At 53.9% G+C, this 22,880-nt stretch overlaps 1 protein-coding gene across 4 annotated transcripts in view; it reads left to right on the forward strand.

The window, feature by feature from the left end:
* Positions 1-22,880, forward strand: part of Actn1 (actinin, alpha 1) — a 92,484-nt gene that overhangs the window by 33,855 nt on the left and 35,749 nt on the right. For all 4 annotated transcript variants that reach the window (XM_005399045.2, XM_005399047.2, XM_005399048.2 and 1 more), the window contains exons 2-3: positions 13,213-13,327; positions 17,444-17,563. In XM_005399045.2, coding sequence (XP_005399102.1) covers positions 13,213-13,327; positions 17,444-17,563 — 235 coding nt within the window. The remainder of the gene's footprint in view (positions 1-13,212; positions 13,328-17,443; positions 17,564-22,880) is intronic.

The following is a 22,880-nucleotide window of genomic DNA, read 5'->3' on the forward strand; positions in this document are numbered from 1 at the left end:
GTCTTGAGCAGGCCCCTGCCCCTCCCTGGGGCTTTTGCCACTGTGTGTCCTCTGGGCATTACCCTGCTCCTGGCCACCTCCTGCCCCCCACCCACTTGCACAGGGTCACTGTGCGGCTAGGTTGACACCTGCTATCTTGACGTGCTTGTTAATGGCTTTTATTTTCAGGTGCCTCCATTTAGACGATAGATTGTGTGACCTCCTTTACATTTACAAGCTTTTCATCTAACTGGCACTCTTTAGCCATAGGAGTTCACTGACCGCAGGGTGGGGGTCAGGAACACCCCCCGCATACAGGTCAGTGCCTTTGAGCCTCCTGTTTTCCAGCACTTTCCCTGTGTGCCCTGGAGCTTTGGTTCCCATTCCTCTCCCCATCACACTGTAGCTGCAGACTTAGGAGCTCTGTGTCTTTATTTACCCTGATGCAGTCCCACAGCCCCTGATGCAGTCCCACAGCCCCTGACGCAGGGCAGGGCCGTTGCCCGGTCAGAGTACGCGGAGTAAATGGATGGAGGTGCCGGCTCTTCCTGGGCGAGGCAGGAGGACCTGCGGTGGCCTGCTGTTCGGGGAGCTGCTGACAGGGGCCGGTCCAAGCCCAAACAAGCTGCCTGTGCACACCCTGCCATCCACACCCCCGGCTTGGCCGCCCCTTCAATTATTCATTGTCTTTCTCAATGAGCTTTGTGTTCAGAAGCCAAAAGAGACCAGAACTCAAGCTCTTTCTGCCTCCCGAGGCAGAGACTTAGAATAAAACCCAGCCCGGCCCATCCTGCGTCCCCAGGGAGGGAGGGGGTCCACGGCCTTCTCCTCTGGCTGGATGTGGGTGCTGGAGGCGATTAGCAGCTCAATGCCCTGGGCTGCCCTTTAGCTGGTCTCTGGCATTAGTTGTACCTTTTTTTTCTTTGGTACTGGGAATCAAACTCAGGACCTTGCACTTGCCAGGCTGTGCCCCTGAGCTATATCCTTGGCCGTCTCTGGCTTTAGACTGGTGCGGGGATGGGTACTGGGTGGTGGGCAGAGCTGCGTGGTCAGGGCTGAGTTTTTTAATTCTGCAGCTGACCTGGAAGAGCCTCTGCCCCTGCAGAGTGAAAGGGTTCAGGCTTTGACATCCCGTAGACCCCGGTTCTGATCTCGGGTCTGCCTCTTGGTAGCTGAGTGACTGTGGGAAGGCTGCTGCCACCTGTGACCCTGGTTTCCTTCCCTTTAGCATAGAACTGTTGAGCAGATTGGCTTCGGGTTCCCAGGCCTCATCAAGCGGGAGTGACTGTGACTAGCGAGTGGTTGTAATGACCAGGATCTCTGAGCAGCCGCAGGGTCTTAGTCCTTTTCTCCCCTCGCCCGGGGCTCCCCGTCTTCGTTGGTTTCAGCAGTGCCATCCTTACACCGAGGCCAAACACCGAACCTTCTAACAAGGTCTGGGGGCGGCTGCAGCAGTAGCAGGCTCCCCTGGGCTGTACCTGCTGCCCGGGACCCCCTGTGGGGAGGAGCGAGTGCGAATCCCTGACTCTGGCGGCCCCGGGCTTCCCAGCAGAGGGGCTGCGGGTCTGCCTGCAGCGCTCCTTCTCCCCCAGATGGAGATGTCCGCAGACAGCCTTCCTGTCCCTCGGCTGCCTGTCCCTTGACCTGGGCCGGCCGTGCTGAGGTGTTGGCTGCGTGCTTCCTCAGCAGGCCTGTTGTCCTGGGCTCTTGATTCCCCCAGCGGCTGAGGGTTCTGGTGGATGGGGAGGCGGGGCAGTGATGGCTTTGGGCCATGCTGGCCAGGGCGGGGGTGCTGTTTTCTGTGGCCCCCCGGATGCCTGTTCCTTAAAAAGGGGCTTGAAGATCCATCCTCCCCTCCTCTCCTCTCCCCTGCCCTCCCCTCCTGGCCCCGTCTCCCGGATTGGGTCAGGGGGCTGGGCTGTGAGGCCTGCCTCACCTGCAGGAACTCCCAGAGCACCCAGCTCTCACTGAGCACCCAGCTGTCCCCAGTGGTCCCTCCATGGTGCCAGGGATTATTTGGCGTAGGAAGGCAGTTCTCTGAGCCCTGGAGGAGCTCCTCGTCCATGAGCGTCCGTCCGTCCTTCCTCATACGTTAGTCGTGAGCTCTAGACTCTGTTAACTACTTAGATGTGCTTGACTTTTTAATAGATTAGCTCACTGAGAGCCCTCCATCACCCAGAGAGAAAGGAATTGTCGCACTTTACAGATGAGGAGGAAATTGAGGCAACTACTTGTTCCAAGCAGTATCTCAGTGTCTTTTTGTTGTTGCAAGTTTGTTGTAAGTGGTTTGACCCCTGGAGAAAAGCTTCTAGCGCGGGGGCGATGAATCTAGGCAGCGTCTCATTCCTGGTCAGCAAGGCACATTCAGCAGAAATGACCCAGGAGGGAGGAAGGAAGCTAACTATGTTTAATTTAATTTAGTTTTATTTTAGCTCCTACCCAGAAGTATGATGCTTTTTAGTTTTTCCTACAATCCCAGGAGAGCTGGATGTGACCATTCCCATTTCATAGATGAGACCATGGAAGCTTCAGGGTCACATTTCCACTACACAGAGGAATCATGTTAGGGCTCCCAGCCCGTGAGCTCCCCATGGAGTATGATTACCAGCCTGGGCAGAACCCTTGTCCTCTGGGGAAGTTCTCCATAGAATTGGGTGACCTGTAGCTCTTAGCGTCTATGCCAGAAAAACCAAATGACTTCACTTCTAGGTGGCTTTTCCTTCTTTGGGGAAGGAATGTGCAGGCCACTCATGAGAGCTCTAGCTCACTGAGGTCTGTGCGCTGTCATATCTGCGAGGCCAGAGTCAGACTCCAGACGTGGGGGTGGGGAGCAGGCTGTTCCCACACTGGCCTCCTGGGGTGGGTGTTGTTGTGCAGTAGCCCTGCTAACTCAGTCCATTTTTCCCTCTCTGGAAGGGCGAGGTCCAGGACCTGCCTTTGTCTGGTGTCGTCCTTGTGAAACAGAGGCTCATTTTTAGCTTTGTTTTACTGATGTGGGAGCCAAGGCCCAGTAAGGCCAGCCAACAGCTCTAGGGTTATGCAGGCCGTCACTGACAGAGCTTGCAGGGCCGGGCAGTTGCTGAAGTCTCTGGGACGGGAGGCTGTGGATAGCGGTAGACCTGCGGGGAGGGCAGTGGACTCTCCTTGGTGGGAGGCTAAGCAGACAGACCTAGTTTCTTCACTGGACTCCTGTGTCCATCTGACTCTCTGAGTGGCTTTTGTCTTAGTTACTTTCTCATTACTGGGACAAAGTACCACACACCCACCAGTTAAAGGAGGAAAGGTTTACTTTGGCTCACAGTTTATAGAGGTTTCATTCCATAGACAGCTGGCTCCAAGGCAGGGTGGCATGGCAGGGGAGAGACAGCTCATGGCATGGCAGTGGGAAGCATAGAGGGATCAAGGGAGGAGGAGGGATATTCATAGACCCTTCCAGACCACGCCCAGGTGCCTTCCGTGTCACACCCAGCTATAAAGCCCATTGGTGGAGTAATCTAGTAATACATATCACACATTCATGATCTCTCTGTGAGGACATGAGGCTTGGGGAGGGGGCGTCTAGGTATAAACCATAACAGCCCTCAATTCTCACAGGGGCTCCCAGGTTTCCCCTACACTGGGCAAGGAGGTCAGGCCTGGGCTGCATGGTGGCTTGGGAACTTGCTTCAAGCAGGGTGGGCTTGTTGGGCCAAACAGCTCCCCAGATCAAACCGTTGGGCCCCCTGCTCCCTGGCCCTTGTGGCGGTTGGGCTGCCTGAAATGGGCTGCAGATGGGCACGAACCAGGAGTGCTGTGTCTCCTCCCCAGCCTGTTCCTGCTGTCCTCCCTTGGGCCAGAGCTGCTCTGCGTTTCCTCTTCAGTGGGGAAATAAAATAACAAGACCTTTCTTGGCAGTACGTGGAGCTCTGGGAATGATTAACTTTGATTAAATAGAAAGGGGATGGGAAGGGACACCAGTTTATTGGGCTCCTGCAATGACTGGGGCCTGTTGATGGCTGTTTTGCATCCACTGCCCTGATCTTGACAAGGACCCTGCAGAATAGTGATACTGTTTATTTCCCATTTGTTAGAGGAGGCGCTTGAGACCTAGATAGGTTAACCAAGGCCACATAGCCAGTGAGTGGCAAGAGCCAGCAGTTGAGTTAACATTTTCAAGTGTCTGCTATGGATGAAGCACTGGACTAAGTCTTTAAGTCCCTAGGTCTAATTTGATCGCTCCACTTGGTACATGGCAGGTTATCACCCCATTTTACAGATGGAGACACTGAGGCTGAGATTCACATTCTGTCCAGGAAGGCAGTCTTTTTTTTTTTTTGTTTTTTTTGGTTTTTCTCAGGTACTGGGAACTGAACTCACGACCTTGCGCTTGCCAGGCAGGCGCTTTTGCCGCTGAGCTAAATCCCCAGCCCCCATCAGGAAGGCAGTCTTAATGAGTGATGTAGTCTGCTGAAGCCCAGGTCTGTTGGGTTCCAAGCCCAGCTGCTTTGGGTGCCCTTGGCTGCCTGTACTCTTGAGTTTTCAGGACCCCAGTGCTCACTTTTTGGCTGTGGTGGGAGAAGCTGTTAGAGAGTGGAGGAGACTGCTGGGTGGTTGTCAGCTTCTTCAGCAGCTGCTCCCAGGTGGGTGGAAAGTGAGCAGATCTGGGTGGAGATGTTCCGGAGAACTCTGTTTTTCATCTGTGCGGGAGCCAGCTGACTGCTCGCTTTGAAAGGCTGGCGCTTGGCCCTTGATAAGTTCACCAGATACTCTTATTTGTGTTACCGGAGCACCACTTCTGGGCAGGTCTTTGCTTAGACAAATCACCCAGGACCCACACCCTGGCCAGCCTGGCCACACATGTGTGGGGCTCCTGGGGACTCCAGGTGGCCCAAGGGAGAGAGCACACTCCCCGGCTCTTACCCTGCCACTTTCCTGATGTCAGCCGGTGGGAGCAGCGACTGTGTGCTGCTGGCCGCGTCCTCCCTGGGGACTGTGGCCTGGTGATCACACATCGCACCAGGGCTCTGGCTTTCGGCAGCAGCTGCTGCGAGCGTCGTCTCCTCGGACAGCAGGGTGTAGCCCGGAGGGTGGAGGCCGTAGGGGCTGGTGGGTGGAGTTGATGTGACAGACTTGGGCGCAGGTGCCGGTTGCTCTCCAGGGAAAGACCCCGACCCCCTGAGGGAACGCAGCTTGTGCAGGAAGCCCTGTGCTGCCATTCAGAGGCTTAGAAGCTAGCTGGGGGCCTCTGGGACCGAGACCAGCATCCTGCCGTTGTCTCTCGCGGCAGTTAACTGTTGCTGGCTTAGCTGCTGAGGGGGTTGCGTGCCTGACCCCTGGTTTATCATGTCCTTAGTTATATCCCTGATTATGACTTGCTTTATAATATTTTACACTGATAAAGCATTTCAGAGTTCTCTGAGCCCTGTGTACTCGTATCTCTTATTTCTTTCTCACTTATTCTTTAAGTGGATGGGGGTACATTTTTTTTCTTTTTCTTTATTTTGGAGCTGTCTCCCCTCCGTCCCCATAATACCTGAGCACTGACATCCTCTGTCCCATCCCAGAGGTCTGATGTAACTGTTAACTATACATGCTTCTGGCCAGACTTTCTCTTCTTGTATATTGTAGTTGTTTTTGTTTTAAATAGGTAATGGCCGCATGAAATAAAGAGTATTCTGTGTAAAGCAAATGTTTCTCTCCCTTCTCTGGAGGTTCCTGGCCTCCCTCCCTGGAGATAGCCACTGACCTCCCAGGTCCTTGTGTGTCTTTTGTTTTTTTCTTTAAAATTTTTTTTTTTTTTGGTTTTTGGTTTTTCTCCGGTACCAGGAACCGAACTCATGACCTTGCGCTTGCCAGGCAGGCGCTTTGCCGCTGAGCTAAATCCCCAGCCCCTTGTGTGTCTTTTGGGACCACTGTGGCATCAAGAACCACCCAGTGAACTAATAACAGGTGTCTGCCTGGCTGGGAGGGTCTGGAGTTGGCAGCCTTGGTACTGACTCTGGTCATGTTTTGCATCCATTGAGATGAAACTGTCCGGTGGAATTAATGGGCCTCCTTCGACAGGGAGCACGTCCTGCTTACCCTACACGGGCACGAAAGGTTCTCTGGTTGCCTGGTTGTGTCTTTTAGGCACGTTGTGATGGGAAAAGTTGCAGGGCTCCAGCTACAAAGTCCGATTTGGGGTTACAGAGCTGGAAGGGGTTAACGTACGTGAGGTCACATGGCGCTGTCCCTTGAACAATAACTCCCCTGGAGTGAACTAGGACTGAGTTCTCGATTCCCGATTCCGCAGAGGGGAGGATGTCCTGGGAGAGGTGCGGTCAGCACGTGAGATCTCAGCCACCCGGGGCGGAGGTGACCCTGCTGCCCCATGGCGGCGGAGCTTGTCCCGTTTGCTGCAGGTGGATTATCTTGTTTACACTGCGCCTTTGTCAGTGGGGCCCCTCTGGTGAGGTCAGGCAGGAGCTGACGTCCTGGGTTCTCACAGAGACAGTAAACATCCGAAAGGAGAGCCCCCGGCAGTGAGAAGGGACAGGAAGGAGGGCAGGGGCGGGCGACCGTGTTGCAGGCAGCGGGACAAGGAGAGCGGCACTTGATCCCGGGCAGTTCAGTTACTGGGGCACAAGCACTCTGCGTTCAGGTGTGCTTGGTGTTGAGTCATTTCGTCATGGTTGTGTGATTGCTCGTGGTTGTAAGCCTGTAGTACATGCAGCTGTGTGTCCTGATTTCTGAGGGGTAAATTATATATAAGCGTTTTCCCATAACAACATACTTTCAGGACCCATCATATACTGTTCTATTAAGTGAATGAACCATAATTTACTTAGCTAATACCTTACTAATATAATTTGGGACTATTTCTAATTTTTTCATCTTAAACATGGCCTGCAAGAATGTTTTCAGGCTTATACCCTTTCCTTTATGTAGCGTCATTCACCCCGGATAGAGCCCCAGACGTGGGGGAAGGAAGGGCTCCTGCCCATTCTTGTTCACTTTGGGGAGCTGCTTTCCTTTCAACCGTCTTCAGGCAGAGACTTATTAAGATTCGTCATTGTACCCATCCTTACAGTGGGAATTAGCAGAAACTTATTCTGCAGATATATGACACATGCTTTTAAATTTACAAATATTCATTAGTAAACACATACACCCTGTTTTAATTCACAAGGCTAGGCAGTGTATGTGTGGCATATCTAATTATAGTCACTTGTGTAATGTATTGGTTGCTGAGGAGCAGCAGAAGAGAGGAGTCTCTGCTACTCACAGGAAGTCTGTTCTACTCACAGGAAGTCCCTCCTGCTCTTCATAGGAAGGTCCTCTCAGCTCTTGCTAACACAGTCCCAGATGGCTAACATCACCAGTGGTTATTTAGGAGTGTTAACTGTAGTAGACACAAGTGCCTGTTAGGTTACTTTTTGAGCTCTCCGTGCATTCTTGTACATGTTACTTTTGTTAGAAGGCTTGGAAAGACTGACATTTTCTCACTGTGTTTTTTTTTTTTGTATGGGGAATCGAACTCAGGACCTTGCGTTTGCTAGGCAGGCGCTTGTGCCACTGAGCTATATTCCCAGCCCCTTCTCACTGTGGAATCAGAGACACGGTGGGTCACAACTCAAGAGTGTATTTGCTGACATCTTTTAGTGTCGAAGAGGGGTGTGTGGTATGTCTTATCTTTTGCATTGCAGCAGCATTTAAAAATGAAGGCTCTCACATAAAAGTCCAGATTTCCGGCTCCTCTTAATCAGAGGTGTGGCAGTGAGGGTCTGTATTCCTGTGTATCGGCGAGGAGGGGCTGCTTCTGCCACCTTCCTGTGCTCACATGCAGTACGCACTTGTACTCTTTTAAGTTCTCTCTCTGTAGCCATGTTGCCTTGTGGGTGGAAAAACAAAGGATAGCCTGAGAGCCAGTGTCTCAAGAAAAATGCGTACAGATTTGTGGTGATGGGGACCACCTAATCCTACTTTTCTTGGCACCTTTTTGCTCATTTATTAAGCCTGTTTGTGCCCTAGCTTCTTTGAATGTAAAGTGGGAAGATGAATAGTATTTTCTTCTTGGTGTCATTATGAGGATTAAAAGAGGTAAAGCCCTTCAGAAGAGCGCCTAGCCCATATTAAGTGCTCAATAAATCTAGCTGCTGTTTTGATTATGATTTATGGCTGTGTTCTCAGTGGGAGGGGTGCATTTTGATATAATGATATGGAGTGTGGGGTGTTTTTGGCATCTAGTGGGTAGGGTCCAAGGATGCTGCTAACCATCCTGTGATACATAAGACAGCCCCTCCCCGCAACAAGAAAGTCTGTGATCCAAAATTTCAAAAGTACTGATGTCCATATAACCTGCTTCAGCACTGAAGTGTAAGTACTAGCAGTCACTGTAGTCCAGGCCCTTCTTTTCAAGGTTTGTTTTGTTTTGTTTTTTGTCTTTTTGAGACAGGGTGTCGCTATGCAGTTCAGGCAGTTCGCTTTGTAACACAGGCTGGTCTCAAACTCACAGTGATCCTCCTGCCTCAGCCTCCCGACTGCTGGGATTACATACATGTGCCACCACGCCCGGCTCTATTCAGGGTTTTAAGTGGACAGCCACTGGTCCTCCAACATGTCCCTGGCTAGATGCCAGTACTACTACCCTGACCCTATTGCCTAGAGACAGAGTCACGTCAAGTCCCTGCCCAGGGGCACAGGCCTGGGGTTTGCATGGCCTTCACAGTAAGCGAGTCCTGCAGTCCCAGGCTGCTTGTTCTGTGATGTGGTCCAGTGCAAACCATCACCTTCCCGTGCATCAGGTCTGTGTTACACAGCTCTGGACTTTGACCCCTCTTGTCTCCTGTCAGCTGTGAGCCCAGGCATGGCCCCGGGAGGTGGCCGAAGGAGACTCAGGATGAGAGGGGGACGGGTGAGGCAGGGCCTGGCTGGGGTTGAGGCAGATGCGTGGTCCCTTGCCTTCGTACGAGGGAGGCTGAATCATCCACCTGCTGGGTAGCACTGCTACCACGCCGGGCGGCCAGGTGGGCTGCTGTGGGGCCGTGGGTCCTGTCACTTGTGGCTTTGGCCTTTTCCTTCTCGCTGGACTCGGGGCACTGCTGAGGAGGGGGTGTCCTCCTGGGTCACCTGTGGAGGCTGACACGCCCCCTCCCCTCCTCGCGCCCTGAAGAGCAGCGATGGGGACCCTTTCAGCGCTCTCAGTGGTCACTGCCCGCTGTGGCATGCGTGCCGTAGGTTCGCCACCATGCCTTAGCGCCTCTGGGGACCCGGGAGCTGCCTGAAAAGTGGGCAGCGCTTGGAGGATGACAAAGGCGCGAGCCCTCCCAGCCCCACTGCAAGCATGTCAGGGGCCCTGTCTTTTGGTTCTCTTAGCATGTAGGGAGCCTTACTAACTGGCAGGTCCTTTGCAAGTAGTTTTTAGGTAACCATCCCGACGTTTACGAAGTGCTGTGATGATTCTGTTTTTCTGTGGGTCCCGTCTTACTGTCAGAGGAACTGGTTTAGGGAAGTTGACCCGGAGGTCACACAGCCAGTACATAGTGACCTGAGAAGGGAGCCCAGGTCCCGTAACACCGTCCGGTTACCGCTGTTGTTCCCTGCGTGCGAACTTCGCGGCTGCTCCGCTTGTTGGGGAAACGTCAGTCTCTGGGAGGTGCTCAGGGGCCAGGGCCCCGAGGCCGGGGGTCTTAGGGAAGCTCAGTTCCCAGGCTTAGCACCAGGCTTCCTCCGGAGACCTGAGCAAACACAGGTGTGTTTTTGTCTCTTGCGGCAGCCCCAGGAAATGGGGCTGGCTGCTTTCAACAGCGCTTTTCCTCTTTCAAAAGCAGTGTCTTTTTACAGAGGCAGCCTCTTCCTCCTTCCGCTCGCTCCCAGCCCCCTCTTTAAGACCCGGTTAGTAAACGGGTTTCACAGTCCCCAGCCGTGTGGTCAGAGCATTTTCCACCAGGACCCTGGTCACTCTGGACCTGACGCTGTCCCCTTGAGTCACTGGGCTGACCAGTTCCCCCTCCCTGGGGCGGGAGGAAGCCTTTGGCCAAGGTGCTCGGAAGTACAAGGTAATGAGCAGGGGAACCCCCCACCCTGACCCCGCGGCCGCCCCAGTGTCCAGTGTTATAGGCAGCTAAGTTCGGTAGAAATTCATAAGCAGTCAGACAGGGACAGGCCCTCAGGAAAATCAGTGCAGAAGATGAAACATACTCAAAACGGTGGCAGGAGGCGCATCCAAAGAAGGCAAGCCTCTGAGATTGGAGTCACAAAGGCCCGACGTCCGTACTTCCTTGAGGGGTGAATGGAACTTTGAAGTTATGAAGTCCAGATATGCAAAAGGCACCTGGGTCCATCCCTTCCCCAAATGCCCCTGTTTTAGAAGTCGTAGAGAGGCCGGAGTTAATGATGTCAGCCATGTACCCTAGCTGCACGCCCCGCCTCTCCACTGGATCAACATAGCTAAGTGGCTGTACTTGTAAGCTATAGGTTGATTATAGTCCGACCCACATTGTATCCCGTTATAACTTTTGCTGTTTAAATTACCCCTGACAAAGAGCCTCCGTGGCAGCCCACTTCTGGGAATGGGCCTCTCTCTCAGGAGCTGTCACAACCTTTCCTATGCTTAACTTCCTTTGTCCTTTAAAATTGATTCTTCACTTTCAGGAGACCACAAACCCAGCATATCTAGCAAGCTGTGAGTTACATTTCTCCTATATCCGTGACACTGGGCAAAAGTGACATGCAGACAGATGACAGATGGAAGCAAATGTGAAAAACCAGAGAAAATTGTATTTAGATTTAAGCCAAGTGTGGTGGTACATATCTGTAGCCCCAGCACTTGAGAGGCTGAGGCAGGAGGATTGCCACAAGTTGGAGACCAGCCTGGGCTACGTATAAGTTCAAGGCCAGCCTGAACGACCCACAGGACCCTTTCTCAAAACAAAATAAAACTTAACAAAACAAGGATTTAAAAATGCCCTCACTGTCCGTGCTGAGAATTGAACCCCTCAAATTTTACTTGAGGCAAGTTTTTGCCATGTTTCTCAGGCTGGCCTTGAACTTGTGATCTTCCTGCTTCAGCTTGCTGGGATTACCAGGCCTGACTAAAAATTCGTTACTGTTTTTTACACCAACAAAAAAAGTTATTAAAAAAATGAAAATAAAAGCCAAGAGCCCTCTTTCCCCACTGGGTTTGCAGAGTCAGCGCTGGAGGAAGGGCACCCAGTACCCATTTCCTGCTGTGACCGCTTTCCTCTGAGTTGCCCTGTGTGTCCAGAGGGTCCCTAATGGCACCTCGTTCCTCCCTGCCGTGCCCGTTCATCACCCACAAGGTGCCGGTGATCAGCAGGACCTGCCTGCTCTGAATCAGTTTCTCACAGCTGATCAACTTGTACGTCCACTAGAGTGTCTGCCTCTGCCATAGCAGCGTGTGCCCTGGGGCTCTGGGGAATGAAGGTGATCACCGAGCCCCTACCTCCAGGAGACGGGGCCTCCCTGCAGTCTGGGGTGAGGGACTGATGCGTAGTCAGGTGGTGATCATGCAGTGGGCCTGGCAGGGTGCTGCGAGCTCTCTACCTGACCCATGCAGGGCTCCTGGCGGAGGTGACAGCTTCACCTTAAAAGATGAATGGGAGTTGGCCACTCAAGCTAGAGGACAGTCCAGGCTGAGGGATCAGGTGTGCCCCCTGCATACCCTTGCTCTGTGTGCCAGTCTTCCCGAAGCTTGGGGGTGGCCACACCCTGCCTGTGTCGTGGAAGAAAGCGGGTATGTTTGCAGGGGGAGAGGGTCCTGGGTCGCTGGGTAACTGCTGAGACATGATCGAAAGCTGGGGCCCAAAGCGGGACCTGTCATAATGCTGGCCTCTTCTCCGGTGGGAGAGTGGTGTCCGTCCCCCTGCTTCCAGCTCACAGGCGCTTCAACTTGGTTTGCAAATATAGACAACCAGCCCACCCTTTCTTCCTTTTGCTTCTCTCCCCTCCTTCTTTCCCAGTATTAGGGACTGATACCCAGGGCTTTTACACTGAGCTACATCCTGGTCCTTTAAACACTTTATGAGACAGGATTTCCCTGAGTCACTAAGTTGCTCAGGTGGGGCTCTAAGTTGTGATCTTCCACACTCAGCCTCCCAGTCGTCCCGGGAGTTGGCGGAGCAGCTAGGAAGAGTGTGAATGGGCCCTGGGGCTTTGGCTCCTCCGGTAGCTCCGTTCGGTGCAGAGACTTCTGCAGTTGCCAGAGAGGAGCTTGGCTGAAGCAAGGCCGCTGCTCTGGTTGCTTGGGCTGCCAGCCGGAGAGAGACGCTGGCTTAAGTTTTACATGGACGTGTGCAGTCAGAGCATGCATTTTTGTGCCTCGTGTGTGGAGCCACCCTCTTTCCTGATTGGCCCCCGGGCAGTGCTGTGGGCACGAGACAGCTTGGCTGATGTCCTGCCCCATCCTATCTGCCTAATGGAGAAGACGCTACAGAGCTGATGGTCTTCGCGGTTAACCTCCTTACGTTCCCTTTCTGGAATTCTTCCTCGTGCTTTTGCAGCTTAGGGTGCCCCCACCCGCTCCCAGAACCTGACACCCCACCTCCGAACTCTTGTCTGCAGCGGAAAGTATTAATCCTTTCCCTTAGTGACCAAGTAGGAAAGGCTTTCACTACTTTACCGAGAGGTGTCAGTGGGCTTAATGCATTACTTGTGCGTTACCGTGCCCTTAAAACTGTGAAGGTGGAATTGCTGAGAATGGAATTGTGGCACTTTGGATGGGATTGTGGGGTGATGTGTTTTTTGTTTGTTTGTTTTTTGGTCTTTTTGAGACAGGGTCTCGCTGTGCAGTTCAGGCTGGCCTTGAGCTCACTTTGTAGCCCAGGCTGGTTTCGAACGCACAACGATCTTCCTGCCTCAGCCTCCTAAGTGCTGGGATTGCAGGCGTGCGCCACCACGCCCGGCTTGGGGGTGATGTTTTTAGAAGAGGGGTACCATTAGGGGAGGGTGCTGGCACCCACCACACTGGCGCCAGCTGGGCCCTGGACTCTGTAGGGCACCAGCTCTGGGCTCACAGCTTGGCTGGCGCAGGGATGGAGACCGCATGGCACAGCTGTGCTGAGGAGCTCTGGGACCCTGCTGTGTAAATATCATGTCCAGCGCAGGTGACACCACTGGCATGGCCATTACCCTATAGGACAACTGGGAAGTGGCACGAGGCACACAGGTCCTGGGGAGCTGCCGAGGCCCCATGGAGGGCCTGGGGACCATGGACTGGTGAGAAGACTGACCGCTTTCTCTTCCTCCCTTCCTCAGACCTTCACTGCATGGTGTAACTCCCACCTCCGGAAGGCGGGGACGCAGATTGAGAACATCGAGGAGGACTTCCGGGATGGCCTGAAGCTCATGCTGCTGCTCGAGGTCATCTCAGGTGAGGTGGTCATGGCCCAGGACAAGCTGGGCTCTGTCTGTGGGTGTAGCCGACTTACAGTCTCCTGAACCAAGACGGGGAGGACGTGGGGCTGGGAGATGAGCTCTTGGTCCTGCCTCCGGCTGTCCGGGTGTCATAGACGAGTCATTTTGCCTTTCTGACCGACATCTTCAGTTACAAGAAGACAGCACTGGGGTTCTGCAGCAAAGATCACCCTGGGGACCATCCCCAAACCGGGCTCTGCTGTGCCTAGCTGCCCTGATCCACATGACCCCAGGCTGTCCAAGTGTCCAGAGGGGCAGCCGCACCAGAACACACAGCTCAGCTGTTTTATGGGGGGCCCTCTTCCACCATTCCTTACACACTGGCGGCCCCCAAGAGTCTAGCGTTGGTTTATATGTTGGACAGTCCCAGCTATGCCTTTCATCCTTCATGCCACGGAGTCCTGGGCCTGCTCTAGCCCAGCGCTCTTGGGCCCCTTTTGATGACCGAGCCTAGCTGGGTGTAGTCATGCGTTTTCCGTTGCTCTAACCAGACCCGAGGTTGGGTACTTTGTGAAGAAGAGAGGTTTGGCTGGGTGTGGTGGTGCATCTGAGTTGGAGGGCAGCCTGGGCTACACAGAGAGGTCAAGGCCAGCCTGAATTACATAGCGAGGCCCTCTCTCAGAAAAAAAAAAAAAAGGAAAGAAAGAAAACTTTTTATTTAGCTTACAGTTTGGAAGGTTGAAAGTGTAAGGTCAGGTGACCCCGTCAGTGTGGCCTCTGGCAGGTGACCTTGGCTATATCATATGACAGGTAGCATCGTGGTAGGAGAAGTCACATGGTTCAGACAGGAAACCGGAGAGGCGGGGGCAGCACCAGGCTTACTCTGATGACAGTTCTAACTGGGGTCACACAGGCAGCAGATCCCCTCTGAGGACCGGCCTGCCCCTGTGACCTCACCAGCCCCGCCCCTTAGAGACCCCAGCACTGGACCACACTTGGAGGACAAGTCCCAGCCAAACCCCAGGCTTGGGTGTCCCCTTGGTGTGTGCAGGACTGTGCGCATCATCCGGGCACTTCCGACCACCTTCTCCTGCTGCCTTCACCCGGTGCCCCTCACCTCGTCCAGGAGCTGCAGACGGCTCTGCCTCTGCGCCTTTTCCAGCTCTGCATCCGCGTTCTGCTTGCTCTGTCTTTCCCTCCTCGTGATCCTAATCTCTGCCTCCGTGGCATCCGTGTGGGCTCTGGCAGCTCCCGCACAGAGGATGCCCTGAAGGCCTTGCCCCGCCTTCCGCCCCGGACCCTGCAGCCAGGGATCATCCGCCGCCCAAATATGGTCACGCTGCTCCCCGCTCCAAGCCTTCCGTGCCTCCCCAGGGCTCTGAGCCCGCGTCACATTCCTGTGTCACTCACAGGATCTTGGTGAGCTCTGTTTCCAGCTATTCCCAAAAAGGTAGCAGGCCTCAGGCCCTGTGCCACACCAGGAGACTCAGCCTCCCCAGGTGACGCGCACCCCGTCTCGTGACAGTAGTTCTCCTTTTGAAAATAGTTCTTTATACATACTTCCTTTCCAGGTACAGCTGTGTGTGTGTGTGTGTGTGTGTGTGTGTGTGTGTGTGTGGTGGGTGTGAATACACATAACACAGAATTCACCTTTCCCGTGTGTGCTCCCAGGGCACTCAGGACGTTCACATTGTTTACAGCCATCACCACCATCCACTGTCAATTTTTTCATCACCCCAAACTGAAATTCTGTCCTAAGTGCAGATGGGCCATTCTCCCCTCACCTGCCCCTCCCATACAACTGCCTTCTATTCTCTTCTGTCCTTGAGTTTGACGACTCTGAGACTCTCAGTATCTTGTGAAGGGGAATCGTGCATGATTTCACTTTTGTGACCTGCTGATTTCACAGTGTAATGTCTTCAAGGTTCACTCCTGGAGCAGGGTGTGTCTTACCTAAGGACGAATCATATTCCCTTGCTTTGTTTATCCATTCCTTTGCTGATGATTTTTTTTGCCCTTTTTTTTTTTTTGTCTTTTTGAGACAGGGTCTCACCATGCAGTTCATGCTGGCCTTGAGCTCACTTTGTAGCCCAGGCTGGTCTTGAACTTGCAATAATCCTCCTGCCTCAGCCTCCTGAGTGCTGGGATTACAGGCGTGTGCCACCTACCACACCTGGCAGTGTCTGCCTTTTCTGTATTGTAAGTAATGCTTTTACAGATAAGAGTGGATAAGTACTTTTTTTTGAGTCCCTGTGTTGGTTATGTCCCCGGAAGAAGAATTGTTGGATCATGTGATAACTTCGTGTTACATTTTTAAGGAACCATGGTACCGTTTTGTTCTGCTTTTCAGACGGTCCTTTCCTACCTCCTCTCTAGGGTTCCCCAGCTGAAGACCAGCCAACCTGGCGTCACTTCATCCATCGTCCACCCAGCGTCTGATTTGCACCCCTGCCATGTGTAAAACCCCATTGATTCCTGGGCTGTGTCTCTTGCCGTGTATTGTAATCTTTGGGGGCTCACCTATTTTCCTCCTGAGTTTTTGGAGGTGGTCTGGTTTCCGGGGAGGAGAAGGAAGAAGGATGCTGCCTACAGAATTTCTCAAAAGTGTGGTCCCTGACCGCCCGCACCGGAGTCAGCAGGGCTTCCTGTCAAAGTGCAGACTCGCAGGCCCTGACCCAGGCCCTCTAAACCAGGGAGGGGAAGGCTGGGCCTCTAAACGTAGCAAGTTCTCCAGGTGGTTCTGCGTTGACAGGTGGGAGAACTGCTTCCTGGCCTCGGGAGGCTTCCCCAGCCTCCCAGATTTAGCCCTCGTGGAGGTCCGGTTCAGCCTGCGCGTGCAGCTGGCGAGTGGCCGGGGGCTCGGGCTTGGCGGGGCCAGAGCTGTGTGTCAGCAGGAGTGGCCTCCAGGGCAGGATGTGGCACTGCCTGCATCCCTACTCTGGGGAAGCAGGCAGCCCTCTGCCTCTCCCTGGGCCGGAGACCGTGGGGTGCCTTGCTGGGCCTGGGGAGTGCCCTGGATGGGGTTAATAAGAGAGCAGCTATGTTCTCCAGGAACTGAGGCACAGTTACATCTGTGCAGGGAGCCTGCTGCCTTCCAGAAGCTGGGGGTGGGGGGGGCGGATGCTGATGGGGCGGTTGGGCTGGTGTCACACTGCCAGCTCTGAGCCTTCTTAGCCAGACTGCTGCCGACTGGCTGGAGGTCATGGCACACACAGGGGCCTGGGTTTTCTTCACCCCTTAGGGACTCTGCAAGTTTCACATCCTTTCACTGGGCGGTGAAAGACCACACATGTTGGCTTTTGTGAGTCCTTTCAGGAGGTCCGTGGATATACTGTTTGGGATCGAAGTGCTCTTGTTCTTCACAGGATATGTGGAGAACCAGCTCCTCTCCCTGGCTCCTCTGCAGCCTCTGACCTTGAAACCCAAGCAGCAGATGCCTCTGTGTGTGTGTGTGTGTGTGTGTGTGTGTGTGTGTGTGTGTGTGTGGCTAGTGAGGGTGGAGGTGCACTCGGATCTGAGCTGTGGGTACTCACAGGAGGCCGTGAAACAGGACAAGAGCGGTGGTTCTGAAATGGGGAGGTGTTCATGTAGGCGGCATCTCAACACCAGGGGGCCTCTACAGGATGCCATAGAGAGACCCACGCTTGCGTTATCGTCTAGGAGCTCAGGGCCTTTGCACACGCACTCTTCCACCTTGATCACCATTCCTTGCAGTGTGTAGCTGGCTTCAGGCCTCTCTTGACCCTTCCCAGTTCTTCTCCCCCAACCCCTTCTTTTTGAAGGAGCACTGACCTGTCTTCTTGTTTCTTTATTTAAGGCTGGTCTCTCCTACTAGATTATAATTACACAGCGGTGAGAAACTCTTCCAGTCACCGTGTTCCCAGCCCAATCCCTGACATATGTTAGGGGCTTAGTAAGGAAATACTTCCTAAGTGAATACATCAGGTTTCAGTTTGCAAATGAATACACACAGGGAGAGAGGAGAGGCAGGGCGGGCGCTCCCGTTCCGTCTGAGGCGTCTTCCCGGCCCCCGAGGGGTGTATGTGCCTACACAGGCGTGCCTGTGAGTGTGTATGCCAGCAGCGCCGGCTCCCGACGGTTCCATCTCATCTGCCTCTTCTTCCCCAATCAGGCGAACGCTTGGCCAAGCCAGAGAGAGGCAAGATGCGGGTGCACAAGATCTCCAACGTGAACAAGGCCTTGGATTTCATAGCCAGCAAGGGGGTCAAGCTGGTGTCCATCGGGGCGGAAGGTGAGTAGGGCCTTCCCTCGGCTGTCTCCGGGAGCCTGATGGCCTGGTCCTCTGGTTTCTTTGGCCCTTTGTGCCCCGACTGCTGGGCTCGTGCATCCCCAGGGATGGTGGTTGTCCTGTACAGGCTGCCCTCTGCACCAAGGACTGACCTCTGTGCCCCTTTCCTGCCCTCCCTGCCCCATGGAATCCTGCAGCTTGGACCGCTACCCCTCCGACCAGGCCTGGCTGCACTTTGCTGCCTGCAGGGGGCGCTGTGCGGCTGGGGTTGGAGACCCTGCGGCGGGCTTGCGGGGGGTCACTGCTGGGCCCTGAGGCTCCACAGGCCCCCAGGAGGCTGCCGATCCCAAAGCCATGCTTTAAATAGCACTTTCCCGCAGTGGTTTTCTTCCCATCACTTTGAAAAACCTTTTTAAAATGCTGTTTGAATGACTATTAGCATGTTCTTAATTAAAAGGAGGTGGCGCGATTTCGGGTGTGCTCTGAGGTGGCTCTGAGGGCTGGGGCGCTGGGTGGGGGCACAAAAATACCGCACTGAGGCCCTTTTGGTAATGTGGCCAGCAAGCATATCGGGCACCCACTTGTGATGCCGGGGATCTGAGGAAGGGTACAGCACAGCCTTGTTCATTCAAGATGGAGCCGCGGCTCTGGGCACCGGGCACTCGCTGTGTGTGCAGAGTCTGTGCGAAGCCTTCAGCCAGCTATCCTAGACCTCGCAGCCACCCCGCGAATAGCTCTGCTCATCGCCCCGTGTTACAGCAAGGAAACCTGCGCGCAGAGACTGCGGTGCATGCTCAAGGTGCCACCCGTACCAAATGACCCAGGTCTGCGAGACACCAGGGAAATGCTCCCAGCAGGCGGCCTGCCCGTGTGCAGGGCGGGGTCTTCCTGACGTTACATTCATGGGAACAGATCTCTTCTCCGGATGACCCTTAGCGTTCCCCTGCCCCGCCTCCTTTTTCTGGAAACTGAGGGGTGGTGTGTGAATACATCAAATGGAGAAAGTTAAGCTCAGCAATCGGCAAACCATGGTGTGTAGGGTTGAACCCACCACACACTGGTTTTCGTAAATTCTGGAACCCAGTCACACCTGCTTGTTCCCCTGTCATCCGTGGCCTCTTCCGGCCACAGTGGCTGAGTTCATTAGTTGCCACGGAGACCATGTGGCCTAAAAGCTGGCAGTGTTTCCCATCAGGCCCTTTACAGAAAAAGGTTGCCCATGCCTGCCTGGTAAGGTTGCCTACCTTATGGATCCCACTTCTCGTGGCCAGAGGCCTCATCTTCTGTGTACCGTGATCCCAGCTCCTAGCGTGGTCTTGGGTGCAGTAGATGCTCAGTTAACTTGGGAAGCTTCCACACAGCAGGGTACTCCGCTTTGTGACTGGGAGAATGTTGTCCACTTTGTAATAATTAGAAAAGGAACTATTGGTTTTATGAGGGAGAAACAATGACTTGGCAGATATTTTCAGACAGAGGAAGCCAAGGAAAATGCCACTCCGTGGTCTGGTGCCAGTTCAGACGCCCACCAGGGCAGGAAGTGCAGAGTGTGTGGAAGGAGCTGGGGTGAGCAGCGGGGCTGGGTGGAGACTGGAGAGAGAGCGAGCTGGCCCGGCTCCGCGGAGCAGGCACCACAGCTCTGACGCTGTGTGCGAATACAGGTCCAGCTGCGGCGTCCTCCTGGGCTTTGGAAGAAGCCAGAAAGCCGGAATTTTAGCATGGAAAAATGGGCAATGAACTAGGAAAAAAAAATCTTTTTTGAAAGATGCTACCAAAGAGGAGAGAAGGGGAAAGAACAGCTGTGCCCGGTGGGGTGGGTTATCTCCCTACCTCACACCAGGCCTGTAGGATGGCTGTGAGCAGTAGCGCTTTACGATTAAAGAAGCAGAGGCTCAGGAAAGTTGCTAGAGAGCAAAACTAGCCAGTTCAGGGCAGCCTCTGAATCAGATTGCTTGTGTGTGGCGCAGGCGTTTGAGCTCCAGGACGAGGTCTAACCGTCTGAGACATTGCTGCCTCCCTGCAGGGCACAGGACCGCAGGGCACATCTCGGCTGGCTCCGTAATGAGGTGGCGGGCGGTGTGTGTGTGTGACTCGGTGATCTCTCGGTGGTCCCCGGGAGAAAACGGTGAGAGGATTTAGAAAATAAAGACAAGAGACGATAGCCGGGCTCAGGTGGAGTTACCTCTTGCCTGATGAGCACGAGGACTGACTTCAGTCAGCAGTAGGGGTGTTTATTTTATACTCTTACAAAGTTAGTATCGGGAGAGATAATGTTGCTTAGCAACTAAGACTAATTGTCCAAGTCCGGTACTTTTTCAGTACTGAGGTAGCTTGACTGCCTGAGGCACTCCGGCTCTGTCCCACCCTCACACACTTGACCAGCAACCAACTCCCGCGGCTCCCAACATGTGTGCTTTGCTGAGGAGCCGAGACACACCCTGGCGTGAACTCTGATCTCACCACCTCTTCCGTGCCTCGGAAGTCCCTTCGCCTGGCCCGCCCCACGTTCCACACCTGAAGTGGGATATTCTCACTGCCCTAGGCAGTGTTAGCTGAGGCTCCTGGTCTGAAATAACGTACCGGCTGGAAGCTCCATGAGCCTGCAGTAGAGCAGGAAGTAAAGGTGATGTATCGGGTCACCCAGGTGACCTCTCCTGGAATTGGGCAGGTGTCCCTGCCGGTTGTCCTACAGAGGAACATCCAAGGCTGCTGACTTCTGTGCAGGGGACCAGGCTCCGTGGGGACAGCCTCTCCGCCTCAGCAGTTGAAGGGCTTATCTTGTGGTGCAAGGCCTGGCCTTTGAGGTTGACCAGAAAGGGTAAACCAGGTCTTGGAAGGGAGACCCCCCTGGGCAGGCCCATTCTGCAGAACAGGAAGGGAACTGTTTTCCAGGAAGGCCTGTGGTCCCTGTCCCTCGGAGTGTCCAGATGGAGGCTGGAGGCAGAGCACTTGCGTATGTCAGGGAGGAGCTCAGAATGATCCCTGAGGTGTCTTGTGGGGTCCTTGCTTCTAGAATGTCTAGCTTCACGGGGTTGAGACTTGGCCTGGACATACATATGGCTGGGGTATGACCAGGGAAGGGCACCCAAGGAAGATTTTTGTTTGAAGGTCTTTGGGAGGGGAGAGCTTGTGGTTGGGGTACAGACTGTGGTTTTAGGGTACGGAAGCAGGGGCAGTGGATGCAGTATTGGAAGCCTTGTCCTGGAGGCAGAGGCACTTGGGGTGGGGAAGAAGGGAGGAGGAGGAGGGACAGGTTCAAAGCAAACGCGAACAGCAGCTTGTGCTCCCCTAGGCCAGGAAGGGCAGACACATATCCTCGCAGCTTCTCGTGTCCATGGCAGACACGCTCCGTCCTCGCCAGGCTTTTTTCCACAGTGGCCAGTTGTGGACTCAAACCCTGTATGGGCCCCACTTCTGAGATGGGGTGTCCTGCTGCAGAGACAGGGCCAGAGGTCTCCCGTGTGGGGAGCAGAAGGGGAGCCCTCTCGGGGAGGGCCGCCTTGGGTGGGAGAGGTGGATTGGTGCAGGAGCTCCTAACTACGCACCCCACTCCCTTTGCTTCTCCCGGGCGCTTGTTATCTGGAGTAAAACTGCGTCTTTGGGCGAGGTGAGAAGGTGTGGGCGAAAATCCCTGGGCCCGGAGGAGAGTCGTAGGGAATCAGAGCAGAGTCGTCCTGCTTCCCACAGCGCTGGGAGGGCTCTCAGTGATGCGCTTTGAGTTTTGAGCTCAGCTAGTTGGGAGGGGGCTGGGAACTTGCCCCCCTGGGGGTGGAGCAGAGGGGAGGAGATGGTAGGGACTGGGGAGCCTGCACTGCAGCTTCCACTCCTACAAGGGCCGAGCAACAGGATTATAATTTTTTAAAGCTTCACGTAAAGCGGTGTGGGCAGCCGGGGCTGTAGCTCAGCGCTAAAGCATTTGCCTGGCGTGTATAAAGCTCCATCCCCAGCACAACACAAAACGGAACGACCTTACTTGAAGTGCTGTCCATAAAATTTCACTCTAATGGTTTTTCCAGATTGTTAAAATGGCACGAATGCAGTGTCGCTCTGGCCGCTGCAGCCGGCCGTTTGAGCGCAGCTGTGTTCTGTGGCCACACCTGGGCCCTGGGAGAGAGGGGTGCTGTCACCGCCTTGGGACCCAGGACAGGCCTCCCCCGGCTGTGGCGCCTGCCGGAGAGCGCTCACTCATCGGTTCATTCATTCCCGCCTCAGTTGCTGCTGCACCGTTTCCGGTTTTCTTGATGGTAAACGGGAGGAAGTCCCGATCCTCCTGGAACTTGCACACCAGAAACAGGGAGGAAAGTAAGGCAGAGAGTTAAGTAGGTGGTCAAGGAAGGTGTCCGTGAGCTGACCTGGGAGACGGAGGGGACAGTCACTGGATGTCCAGGGCGGAGGACCGCCTTGGGCTGGAGGAGGGGAGGGAGTGCTCGGTGAGCCCCCTCCTCTCAGAATGAGGGGCGCCTCTGAGGTTTGAACAGCGGGCTCTCGTCTCGGGAACTCTTCCTACTTTGTACATTCACAGGGTTTGTGCTTTGGGGCCGTGAATGACTGAACTGTAAACTTGACTCTGCGTTTCAGGTCTTTGTCCAGGGATAGATGTCCAGAGAGAACTTCTCTATCCAAACGCTGAACACCTTTTAAGGTGCTTGCTCCCTGGTGTCAAGTTATTTCCCTCCGAGTTGTTTTTTCTTTCGTTTCTTCCTCTCGCTCTTTCTGCCAGGTTATACTTCTAGCTACAGTGCAGTATAGTCTCGTTAACAGCGAAGTATTTGTTTTTTAACTTCCACAACTTCATAGCTGGGAAAATGGTATTTCATTTCCTTGATTCCAAGTAAGATAGAGTGACAGGCATGGTGGTGCGCGCCTATAATCCCAGCACTTGGGAGGCTGAGGCAGGAGGATCATTGCGAGTTTGAGACCAGCCTACAAAGTGAGCTCAAGGCCGCTTGAGCTGTGCCTGAACTGCCTAGCAAGACCTTGTCTCAAAAACAAAACAAAACAAGACAAAAACAAGTAAGATAGGACATTCTTAGGAATTGGTTATTTGTAGTTCATGTTTTATGATGTCTATTCATGTCTTTTGCCTATTTACCTGTTGGGAGCTTAGACTTTCTCTTATTAATTCAAACTCATTTAATGTTAGAGATATTAAATTACTGAAAGTTGGAGATATAAGTGCATCTTTAAAAATATTAAAGCTTTATGAACTGATTTATTTTCTTTCTTTCTTTTTTTTTTTTTTTGTCTTTTTGAGGCAGGGTCTTGCTATGCAGTTCAGGCTGGCCTTGAGCTCACTTTGTAGCCCAGGTTGGTCTCGAACTCA

This window comes from Chinchilla lanigera, unplaced genomic scaffold (assembly GCF_000276665.1).
Source record: "Chinchilla lanigera isolate Chin_1 unplaced genomic scaffold, ChiLan1.0 scaffold00065, whole genome shotgun sequence".
Classification (NCBI taxonomy): Eukaryota; Metazoa; Chordata; class Mammalia; order Rodentia; family Chinchillidae; genus Chinchilla; species Chinchilla lanigera.